Source organism: Orycteropus afer, unplaced genomic scaffold (genome assembly GCF_000298275.1).
Source record: "Orycteropus afer afer isolate SDZICR_OR568_19922 unplaced genomic scaffold, OryAfe1.0 scaffold00048, whole genome shotgun sequence".
NCBI lineage: Eukaryota > Metazoa > Chordata > Mammalia > Tubulidentata > Orycteropodidae > Orycteropus > Orycteropus afer.
The window spans coordinates 11247560-11259797 of record NW_006921635.1 but is presented as its reverse complement, the minus strand read 5'-3'; the positions used below and the strand labels follow the sequence as shown (position 1 = coordinate 11259797).

The following is a 12238-nucleotide window of genomic DNA, read 5'->3' as shown; positions in this document are numbered from 1 at the left end:
AAGCCTGCACTCTGGCCCACGTGGGGCATGTGGTGTGCAAAATCTCAGCTCCAGAGGGCAGAGGCTGGGTTAGCAGGCTGGGATGTGCCACTAGCGCCAACTGCGTCCCCTTCCACGACCTGTCTGAGATTCCTCGGTGCGATTTCAAGGGCACAGGCCCTTCCAGCTGGTGCATGTGTCCCTGTGGCTGGATGGTGATGAGAGAGAAAGTGCAGCGAATTGAAAGCCGGGGAACCCAAATTATGATTTATTATGTAACAGTGAGAGGAAGCTGTCACAGTTTTCCTACTGCTGCTGTAGTAGAAAAGGAAACCAAGGCAGAAATACCACAAATGGGTAGGCATTTATTTTCTCACAGCTGAGGAGGCTAGGAGTTCAAATTCAGGGCGCTGGCTCTAGTGGAAACCTTTCTCTCCCTGCTGGCTCTGGGGGAAGGTCGTGGTCTCTCTCAGCTCCTGTACCCAGTGTTCCTTGGTTCCTTGGGCAGTCAGTCCTCACATGACATCTCTCTTCCCCTGTTTGTGCTCACTTCTGTGTTGAATCCATTCTCATTTAGAGCTCAAAAGTGATTGGATTTAGGATACACCCTGCACTGAGAGATCCTCGCTAACATAAAGAAAAACCCTATTCCGGAAGGCACTTACCTCCACAAGTATGGGGGTTAGGGTTCCAACACGTATTTTGGGGACACGATTGAGTCCATGACAGAAACTCTTTTTTTGAGGTTCATTCTGCATGTGTTCTTCTATTAAATCTTCCAAGTTACCCCAAGGGTCAGTTATTAGAGTGACCCCACTGTACAGATAAGGAAACTGAGGTTCAGAGAAGATGAGAACATAAGGATCTTACCCAGAAATACACAGACAGAGCCAGGAAGGCCACTGGGCTGAGGGGCACCTCGATGTGGGACATTCACAAACCAGGACATGATGGTCACCCTAGAGCAGCTTAATGTCCTCATCTGTGACAGTTGGCCCTGACCTTGATTAGGATGACGATGCAAAATATGACAGTGGGAAGGATGTGCTTTGGGGAGGAAGAGAGGCACAGTGTGGTGGGATTGCCACTTGTCACTTGGATTGTAACTGAAAATGGAGAGTAGTCTGTGCTTTATTCAAAGAGCAGAGCCCAATTCCAAACTCGAGAGAGATCTGGAGGTCCCAGCAACCTGAACTCCAACTAGACCACAGGCGGGGCTGGGGAGAGTTAAGGAGCAAGGGCAGGATGGACCAATCTTCCCCCGTGAGTGGTTAGTTCCACACTAGAACCTCAGGAGCGAGGTGCTAAGAGGCAGCCAGTCAGTCAGCACACGGGCCACACACGCTTACACACAGCAGGGAAGTGGCCCAGTGTGCGGGCGATGCATGGATACACAGAAGCACACACATGCCGTGATGGCAGATGGAGCAGCAGCCCGGCTGGGCCTGGAGACTCGATGATTCCTGCACCCACACAGGCTGGCGCACTCGCGTCATCATGCAAGCCGCAAGGGGGGAAGCCGAACTCGCTAGCCTCCCCCTCGGAGGACCCAGGAAGTAGTACCTCCTTCTGGTAGGATGTCTGGGCACCCACCTCCTGCTCTCAGAGGCAGCAGGCTTTTGTCAGCTGCCTCGGCCCTGGAGTGACCCTGGGAAGTCACTAAAAGGGAAACGAGGGAGTGAGTGTCACTTTGTTGGTGGTGGCAGATGGGGGCTCCCTCCTTGTGCTGAAATGTGATGAGGATGCTGGCAGGAGAGGATGCTGGGATTGGGACAGGGCTGGACTGGAGCTGGCAAGGAGGTTAGGGAAAGAGATGAAGGGGGTCCTCTGCTGTCCCAACCCCATCCCATCTACAACCCATGGATTACCTGCCCCAATGCACACAGGTAAGGCACTCTTACGCAGCTACGCACATACACAACCTCCTGCTCACTCCGATGGGGGCCCACATGCCCACACTTGGGCCACAGCACCCCAACCTTGGCACCGTGTTGGCCTTTGGTACCCCACACACCACATCCCTGCGAGTCTAGGGGAGTCAGTAACTTGGAAATTGCCAGCAAGATTGACGTTTCAGGGAACAAAGTTAGAAGCTGAGAAGATGGCTATAACATAAGTTCAAAAAGTCAGAGAAGTGGGGCAGATCTGAAGTTCAAGTCCTCCCTCTGGCATTACTGTCTAAGTGACATTGGATGAGTTATTGAACCTTCCCAAGCTTTGTTCTCCTTGTTAAAGGGGTTATTGTGAGGATCAAAGGAGAAAGTAATGCATAAAGAGCTTAGAGGTTGGCATCTCATAAGCGCGCAGTAAGTGTCTGCTGTGTTTAGTAGCAATCAGTGAAACACCTTTGAATCATGGTGGTATGATCCACAACCGATCTTGGGGACCGTGTAGGTATGGACAGCATTCTGTCCCATTGTTCACGGGGTCGCCGTCAGTCAGGGGCAAACTTGACCACAGCTAAGAACAGCAACAACAAATACTTAGTCTTTTGGCATTTTTCATTGCCATTCGACAGTCGTTGGGTACCTGCTATACCCTGTGATGACCGTAGAGATAGAGTCCACTACTGATGTTCCTCTGTTAGGGCTTCAGATGGTCTGTGGACCACAAGTGTCCCCCAGTTATTTTTGTGGACCCCTCTCTTTGGTATGTATAATGTGTTCAGTGTACCCAAGTCTCCCCTTTTGAAGCTGGAACAAGTTAATAATCACAAAAAAAACGGTGTAGGCAAGCCAGTTGTCTTCCCTCATTGGCGGCGTCATTCCTGCTCCAGTTGGTTCTGTTATCGGTGCTTTGCTAGTGGCTGGAATGGAAATTCCAAAGATCCATGCCAGCTGAGAGCCTGATGTGTGAATGGAGGATGTTTGCAAAACATACAGAGCAAAGGCTGTGGGACAAGTTGAGTGGTGAGTTCTTGGGACGGGCAAGAGCTAAGACAGGTCTTATGATTCCTGCTATTTGATTTCTGAGCCTGGGAGACCCTTTGGTCTCGGATGACTTTGACCATGGAGATAAAACTAATGGAGAAAGGTGTCCCCCTAGAGGGAAAAGGAATTGACTTTCTAAGCTGACTTCTAAACTCTGGAGTGTCTTGTAGCTAGACTTCTCAGTGGGCTTCCTTTTGCGTCTGCATTTTGAAGGTGGTGTTGGACGCTCTGTGTCAATCTGTCCTTTTTTCCTTTTTCCATCCCTTCCCTTCCTCCTCTTCAGCTCAAGAAGCCATAGACCTGGTGTGCATCTGATGAGCTGGCAACCACCATGTCCAGAGAATAGTCCACACCTAATGTGCATCATCTCTAGACACAGCCACCGGACACTGCTCCCTACCCCCTACTCTGCTGGACCTGGTGTGTAGGGACACATTCAGTGCTGCTCCTGACGTCTGCCTGGTCAACCATCATTTCCTTAGAGAACAAGGAGGGAGACAGATGCACAGAATCATGCCACCGACAGCCAGGCAATGAGTGAGTGACGTCAAGTTGACGTCAGAGCCAGAGACGACCGAAGCCTAAGATCAGCTCCACGCTCACGACTCCTCCAGTCCCTGCAGCACCATCTCTCCAGCTCCTCCACTCAGTAGAGCCTGAAACCTGGCTCCTCCTGGTGAAGTCATCTTGGGTTGATCCACTCGTGATCTTCAGAAGGGACCCTTAGAAGCTGGGCACCATGGAGGAGCACATGTTCAGTGTTCAGCAAATCCAACCCAATGTCATTTCTGTCCGCCTCTTCAAGCGCAAAGTGGGAGGCCTGGGCTTCCTGGTGAAGGAACGAGTCACCAAGCCACCCGTGATTATCTCTGACCTGATTCGAGGGGGTGCTGCGGAGCAGAGCGGCCTCATCCAGGCTGGAGACATCATCCTGGCGGTCAATGGGCAGCCCTTGGTGGACCTGAGCTATGACAGCGCCCTGGAGGTGCTCAGGGGCATTGCCTCTGAGACCCATGTGGTCCTCATTCTGAGGGGCCCCGAGGGCTTTACCACACATCTGGAGACCACCTTCACTGGGGACGGGACCCCCAAGACCATCCGGGTAACACGGCCCCTGGGTCCCTCCACCAAAGCCGTTGATCTGTCCTACCAGCCGTCAGCCAGCAAAGAGCAGCCGCTGGCAGTGGATGGGACTGCAGGTCCTGGAAACGGGCCTCAGCATGCCCAAGACAATGGGCAGGAGGCTGGCTCACTCTCCCATGCCAACGGCCTGGCCCCCCGGCCTCTGAATGAGGTCCCTGCCATGAAAAGTACCAGTGCTGGCCTCCAGGGAGGTAGGGAAAACAACAGCCTGCTTAAGGAGATAGAGCCTGTGCTCAGCTTGCTCACCACTGGTGCCAAAGAGATCAATGGAGCAGGACCTGCCAAGGCAGAGACAAAGGATGCAGAAGTCCAAGTGGACAGGTAAGACCACACCTGTGTATATATGTGTGCATATGTGTACATGCCTGCATATGGGTGCACTGCAACTCAAGCCCACAGCCCCAAAGCCAACCTGAGCTCTCAGGCATGCCTGCACATCACCACCTTTGCCCCCTTCACTTAGAATGGTAGTTTCAGGAGGGCAGAGTGGGCATGACTTCTAGGGGTATCTCTTGCCATAAAACCCCAATCATAGTGATGAACATTGTGTCTTCACATCTTTGTCCCATTCAATCCTCCAGAAACTCCCCAGGGTGGGTGCATTTGCATGTTTCCCAAATGAGAAGACTGAGGTTCACAGGACAGGGGCCTTTCCTGGGGCCACCTAGGGAGTGAGAGAGGCATGGCATACTTGGGCATGTGACTTATGCTGAGACCCTGGGGAGACCTAAACCAGCTTTCTCCTCACAGCTCCCAGCCAGGGACATGGAAGCAGAGGGGAGAATTGACCCGACTCCCAGGAACAGCAGTCTTGCTTGGGTTGTGTGGGAGCTTGGGCTAGAACTTGAAGAGCTGGCATGGGCCCCTCTGTGTTTGCCAGATTGGCATGTTCTGATGATGTGTGGAGGAGGAGAGCTGGCAACACAGTGGGCGATGCCAGCTCTTTCCCCTGGAGAGAAAAGGGCTACGTGGTCAGAGAACAGTGGGTCAGGAGATGAGACAGACACGCAGACATTGATTGGTTTCTCCCTGCCCCCTTTCACTCTTGCCTTTGGTCTGGCACTGATTCACTCCTCTTATCCAGGGCTCAGATCAGAGGCCACCCAGAAATCAGGCCAAGACTGCCACACCCTTCTCCAAGAACACCCTGAGTATTTAAGACCATCCAGAGGTCTCCAGGAAGCCCTGCAGGTGCCCAGGTCAAAGTAACTCTCCAGGCACTGCATTCATTCATCAGGATGTTCCTTGAGGACCCGCTGTGTGGCAGACATTGTTCTTGGCTCTAGGAATACAGTAGTGAAGGAGACAGGCAAGAGTCCCTGACTTTGAGGAGCTTCCAGTGCAGTGGGGAAGACCTTGGACAGCAAACAAGATCAATATGTCAAATATGCAGCCACATTAGTGACATCCTATAGGGACATGAACGGAGCAGGGACAGGAAGTGTTGGAGGCTAGGATGGGCCCCTAGGAAGGTGACATTTAAAGACCTACTGGAAGGGAGGAAGGAGTGAACTTTGGTTCTTTCCAAGCTGAGGGGCAGCAAATGCAAGAGCCCTGAGGCAGGAGAGTCCCTGGCATGTTTGAGGAATTGCATGGGATCCTGTCCTCTTCCCTGATGGAGCAGTCTTTGAAGTGCCCTTTTGGCAGGCCCCTCAGCCCCTGGAAACCCACCTTGGCCCACCATTGTATCCTGGGGCTTTTCCAGCTTCCCACACCTGGGCCTAACTGAGCCAATTCTAGCAAGACCCCTGAGCAAGCCAGGTAGGAGGATGGAGGCTCTGTTGGGAAGTCCCTGGGCAGAAGGGAAACAAAGGTGCCTCCCTGCCCTTTGAGACCCTGCCTTCCAACCCACTCCTTCTCCTGCAAGTTCTGGGGGCTCTGGGGTCTCACCTACCCCTTTGGTCCTCATGTCTGGGAGCAGAGGGCAGAATTATAGCCCAGTGCATAGAGCTTGGTGTGAACTTCCTGATGAGCTGGGGTCTAGGATTCATCCTTGGGATCTCCCAGCTGGCAGAGATTTGGGGCCGGGTTCCCCCAGGATCTCCATGGTCAATCTTGTAGGCTAGATCCAAGTCATCAAGGAGCAGCCACTCCCAGAGGTCCCCAGTTGAAGGGCATGTCCGGACCTTGGTGCACCTTCTCGACGTCCCACATACCCCTGAATCTCCTTCAAACAAAAAACAAAGCCCACTGCCATTGAGTTGATTCTGACTCATAGCAACCCTGTAGACAGAGTAGAACTTCCCCATAGGGAACCTTTATGGCAGCAGACTGCCTCATCTTTCCCCCATGGAGTGGCTGGTGGGTTCAAACCACACACCTTGTGGTTAGCTTAAGGTGCATCAACTGTACTTAACTGCTGCATCAACAGAATCTCCTTGAGTCAGCTTTAAATTCTAAAGTGGCTTTAAAAAAACAAACTGCTTGCCATTGAGTCAGTTCTGACTCATGGTGACTCATGAGCAGAACTGTGTTCCATAGGGTTTTCTTAGCTGTAATCTCTAGGGAAGTTGATCACCAGGCCTCTCTTCCGAGGCCCCTCTGGGTGGGTTCAGACTGCCAACCTTTTAGGTTAATGGTCAAGTGTAAACCATTTGTACCACCTGTTGTTGTTGTTATGTGCCATGGAGTCAGACCTGACTCATAGCAACCCCTCCTTGGGTTTCCGAGGTGATATCATTACGGAAGTAAATTACCCAACCTTCCTTCTGACGAGTGGCTGGTGGGTTTGAACCGCCAGCCTCCTGGTTAGCAGTCAAGTGCCTTAGGCACTATGCTACCAGAGCTCCTTTTGCACCACCCGGGGGCTTATAAAAAGTGGCTTTAGAATTCAGAATAATTGACAGTCGTCTTTTTTTTCCCAGGAGGTGTTGAAAAGTATCCATCCTCAAAGACCACCCCTGACATGACCTTTCCCTCCTAATCCTATGTGTCCCTCACTCGTCCTCAGCACCACCTCTCCCAAGAAGGGCCTGAGGACACTGAATGGGGACCCCTTTCTTATCTTATGTGGACAGAGTCCCCTTCCCTGTACACTGGAGTCCTGGCTATATCTGCTATCCCACACACTGGATTCTGTTTCTCAGCTGGGCCACGGGGTGTCAAGTGTCAGAGTCCCAGGGTGCTGTATAAGTCACACTGCTTGCCACCCTTAGGAGCCTGCATGTCCACGTAGGATGTGGAAAAGTCTCCTAGGGGGTCCCAGTACACCCTCCCTGGTACAGTTACAAAGTGGGGGACCCTCTGTCCCATGTGACAGTTTGAGACATGGATAGTTTGAGGCACGGTTCAGGACACTAGGCTTGAACATGACTGTGGAGTGTGAAGGACTGTCTTGGGAGCCCTCTTGGTAGTCCAGCCCCAGGAGGCCTTTCCAAAAACCATCACGGGGAAGCATCTCCTGCCTTTGTTTCCCTGTAGGATGGGAGCAGGACAAGCAGGACAAACATGAGAAGGGGCGGATCAGTTTTCCCAGAGGGGGCTGGCTTTAAGCTCTCCAGCTGCCCTCAGCCATCATGGTCCCCCCTTGAGTGACCCCATCTCACCTTGCATATGACACAGTAGTTTGACTGCTTTGGAGGAGGTTAGGCTTGGGAGAAAGTGGTCCAGGGCACGTACCAGGCTCACTGAGGTGAGTGGTTCTAAGGTAGAATTTCATAACAACGTGCTGGTTCCCACTTTTGTCAGCCCTAAAACCCCTCCATTTTTTAACAATATTTTAAATACCCCATTTAGTAATCAGAGTTGGTACAAACAGTTAACACACTTGGTTGCTAACCGAAAGGCTGCCAGTTCGAACCTACCCAGAGGAACCTTGGAAGAGAGGCCTGATGATGTACTCTTGAGAAATCAGCCAATGAAACCCTGTGGAACACATTGTACTGTGACACACAGTAGGTCGCCATGAGTCAGTCGTCTCGGCAGCAGCTGGGGGGTGTTTCTGTGTGTGAACACCCACAGTTACGTGGCCATCCCGATTGTTCCTTGTCGTGTGGGTTTACCCCTTGTGTTGTAAGATGTCTCCCACCCTCTATACCACCTCCCTCCTATTGCCATGTGCCCATCATTGTAACAGCCAGAAATGCCTCTGTCAGAATTGCCAAATGCCCATTAGGGGCTGAAACAATGTGCCTTGTTAAGAATCTGTGCCCCAAGTGAGGAAATGGAAACCCGCAAAGAGACCTTTGGGATCACTCTGGGTTCCGCAGACATGGCGGATTTGAGCCTCTTAGAGCTCACAGCTGCCTGGAAAATTCTCCTCCTCCCAACAACTTCTCCATCCAGCCCCCCTTTGGGGTCCCTGGATGCTGATCAATAAACAGCCGCCAGCCCAAGCCCCCAGCCGGCCTGGTTGGCAGTGAGAGTGACCACCCACCAGGTCTGGCCTCCCGCCTCCAGGTCACACTGCCCAGTCCGTGGCTCCGGGGGCTGAGCAGAGGCTGGGACGGTTATCAGTTCACAGCAGTGCCCGTCTCTCCTGCTCTGCTGTCCTCGTTTCTTTCCTCTTGGAAACAGACTTACCATCCTGTTCTGCCTATGCCCTTTCCCTCAGGGGCCATCCCTGCTCCTGTGGTTTGGGGTGCTGGCATTTATTTAGGAGGGGAGAGTGTTGCTTAGCCTAGAGACAGTCTTATCCCTTCATCCTGGGAGGAAGGTGGCCCTGGCAAGTGCAGGAGGGAATAAGGAAGGGAGCATGTGTCCAGGGGCTTCTGCACTGGGACAAGTCACTTTAAAATGCTGCATGTCAGAATATATCCAGGTTGCTCAGCTTGCTGCCCTGAAGGAGGGTTCTAAAGAGGCCAAGGTCCTCGATCCGGTGTCCATCTGTCCCAGCCGCTCAGCTCACTCGGCTCGCTGAGAGCCCCTCCCACTCACAGCGTACTTGGTAACTTACAAAGTGCCTTTACAAGAGTCACCTCTTTGGGGGTTGCATGAATTCTGCTCCCTTAGTAGGGCATGTGATTTTAGTTCCCTTTTATAGATGAGGGCACTCAGGCTCAGAGAGGTAGAGCAACTTGCTCAGGGTCACACAGCACTGGCCACAGGGGGCTGTCTTGGTTCTATGTAGAAGTCTCACAGATGAGTCCCAAGAGTTAGAGGAGAAACCAGGCAAAAGAATGTGGCTGGAACCATGGGAATCTGTTTCAATCTGGAGAGTGAGTTTAATGGAGGCTCCGCCTTCTCCATTAATTCTGAGTTTCATAGTCATTGTTATAGTTCTACTGAACACATGAAGGAGCCTGGCCCAGGCCAAGGGCTTTGCATTAGTTAATTCACTTATTCCTCATATCACCCCTCTGAGATATAGGTCATCTTGTCATCCCCATTTTGCTGATGTGGAAACCGAGGCTTAGAGGGCATGGTCATTTTTCCCAGGTCTCATGACTACCAAGCAACAAAGGCAGGACTTGAACTGAAGTCCATGCTATTGACCGTTCCTGACCTGGTCTTTTACAGTGTTGGTCACAGTGCACTTGGCTACTAGCCATTGAGTTTCTGAAGACATGGGGCTATTTCCTGAGAGTCCAAAAGGAGACTGGAGCTCTGAGTTGCCGTGTACTAAAGATAGCACACCCACCATTGAGATGCCCTGAGTCCCAGGCCTCCTTGGGGTACGTGGGGGCCCTCCTTCATTTGTTCTGTGCTCCTCATCCCCTTCCCTCGTTTCACGGCCTTGGAAACAACCCTGGATCCTGATCATCTCGAGTTCTTCTCATCTTGTTACGGAAGGAGTTAATTTAATGAGAGGAATTTAAAAGATAAGGGTGGGTCCCACTCCATAGTTTTCATCATTTAACAACCACCCCACATGCACATGTTTTATTCATCCTTGAATCCCCCAGCATTTAGCTCAGAGCTGGACCTAAGGTAGGTCCCACTGGAATAAAGGGAGGGAGGGAGGAGGGAAGGGAGAAAGAAGAGAGGAAACGGAGGAAGGTATTTCACCCCTGACTCACTCTCCTTATAGCGTGGGGGTGGGTGGGTCAGCTCTCCCTCATCAGGAAGTGGTGGTTAGAACTCTCTGCGTTAGAACCAACTTCAGATCAACCAAGTGGCGTTGACTGCAGGACTGAGTCAGGAATTCCACGCAAGCTGTGTTTTTTTGACATGCCTCATAACTTTAAATCACTCCAATGGTGTTTTTCAGCAGTCTACCAAAACCGAATCCAATCACTTTGGCTTCATGCTGGATCTCAGTGCAGTTTTTCTTTTTCTTTTTTTTTTTTTTAAACTTTTTATTACAATTTGGGTGAAATTTTATAAGCAGACTTTGATTATGTTGCTTTTCTCTTCGCCCAAATCAACTCCTATCTCTTCACTAACAACACCGTCCTGACTGCCTTTCCATATGGAAGTTGTGCAGTTGTACCATTTATTTCATCTCTTTGCTTTGTAGTTAGTGTCATTTACAGATTGACTCCTCTGGTTCTCTATTTTCTGTTTTGAGAGCTTATTTTAGATTTGTGAATTCTTTTCCTGGGCTGGTTTCTGGGTGGTGTTGTCATGTGTCTTAATCTTAAATTGTTGTCTTCTGTTGGTTTTCCATTGATAAGACTCCCTTTAGCATTTCTTGTAGGGTTAGTCTGGTTCTTACAAATTCCCTTAATTTGTTTGTTTGGAAATGTCTTAATTTCACCATCATTTTTGAGGGACATTTTAGCTGTATATATAATTCTTGGTTGGCAATTCTTTTCCCTCAAGGTTTTGTACATGTCACGCCATTGCCCTCTTGCCTGCTTGGTTCCTGCTGAGAAATCAGAGCTTAGTCTTATTGGTTGACCTTTGCAGGTAACTTTTTGTTTTTCCTGAACTGCTCTCAAGATTCTTTGTCTTTGGTTTTGGAAAGTGTTCTGGTTCCCTAGTGCCGCTCTGACAAGAATATACCACAAGTGGGATAGCCTTAACAAACAGAAGTTTATTCTTAGAATTTGGAGGCTTTACGTCCAAGTTCAAAGTGCCAGGTTCTAGGGGCTGGGTGAAAGCCCCTCAACCTTGGGGTCCAGCTCTGCTTCCTGCTCCCGGCCCAGTGGAGCTAGAGGCATTTCTTCACTCAGACAGCTGCTGGCTGCTGAGGCTGAGAAGCCCCAAGGTTGACAAGGAAAAAGGCATAGTCCCGATGTTACCAAACTACACGACAGGCCATTAACTTAAGTCCATTGTAAGTCCCAAGGTCGGCAGAGCATGGCAGGCTGCTGAACAATGACACGGCTACATGCAGGGTCCAAGCATGCCATAGGCTAGAGACCATTCCCAAGGCTTCTCCTTAAATACAGGAAGCAGACCACATCCCAAAGGCAGACTACTCAGCTGCTTGTGGTAGATCCCACCATGGAACTGATTACTGGTCTCATCATGGGGAATAACTACCACCAGCTGCTCAGCCACTCAGCCAAGCCCAGCCAAGTTGACACACAAACATAACTACCACAGAAAGTGTGATTATGATAGGTTTTGGTGACTTTCTCTTGGGTTTGATCCTATATGGGGTTTGTTGAGCTTCTTAGATGGATATCTTTTCATCCTTCATGACATTGGAGAAGTTTTCTGCTGGCAGGTCTTCAACACTTTTCTCTGTGGGTTTGGTTTGGTTTTGTTTTTGCCCTCCTTTTATTCTGGAATTCCAATCAGGCATATGTTCTTTTTTTTTTTAATGCGTTTTATTGAAATATAATTTAAGTACAATGAAATACACAAAACTAAAGTGACATGGTTCAATACATTCTTTTTTTTTTCTTATCTGCAGTGTTCCCTCCACTCCCCTCCCACCCTTAGCAACCAACAAAGAAAATTTCCCTCCATATATAAACCTTTCCTTGACCCTCCACAACAATGAGCTAATACTATATTTGACCTTCTGTCATCGACTTATTTCACTCAGCATGATGTCCTCCATGTTCATCCATATTATGCACTGTTTTGCAGACTCTACATTATTCTTTAGTGCTGCATAGCATTCCATTATGTGTATGTTCCGTAGTTTGGTCATCCACTCCTCTGCTATAAATCTTGTAGATAAGTCCCTTGCCAGATATGTAATTATTGGAAAATATGAATTTGTTGCTATCATTTTTGTTATGTGTTTTTTCGTGGTGTTGACTTCTTTGTTCCATATAATTTTCCATGCTGAGCTCATTTTGTTTATGAATCGTGTTATCACTTCCTTCATTGCTATTGTTTTAGTATTT

General features: G+C 49.9%; 1 protein-coding gene across 1 annotated transcript in view; it reads left to right on the top strand.

Annotated features, from left to right (window-relative positions):
• The first annotated feature begins 3648 nt into the window (after positions 1-3648).
• NOS1 (nitric oxide synthase 1) overlaps positions 3649-12238 on the top strand; it is a 107393-nt gene continuing 98803 nt past the window's right edge. Inside the window, exons 1-3 of the mRNA XM_007938283.1 lie at positions 3649-4373; positions 6558-6601; positions 7906-7930. Of these exons, the coding sequence (XP_007936474.1) occupies positions 3649-4373; positions 6558-6601; positions 7906-7930 (794 nt within the window). The remainder of the gene's footprint in view (positions 4374-6557; positions 6602-7905; positions 7931-12238) is intronic.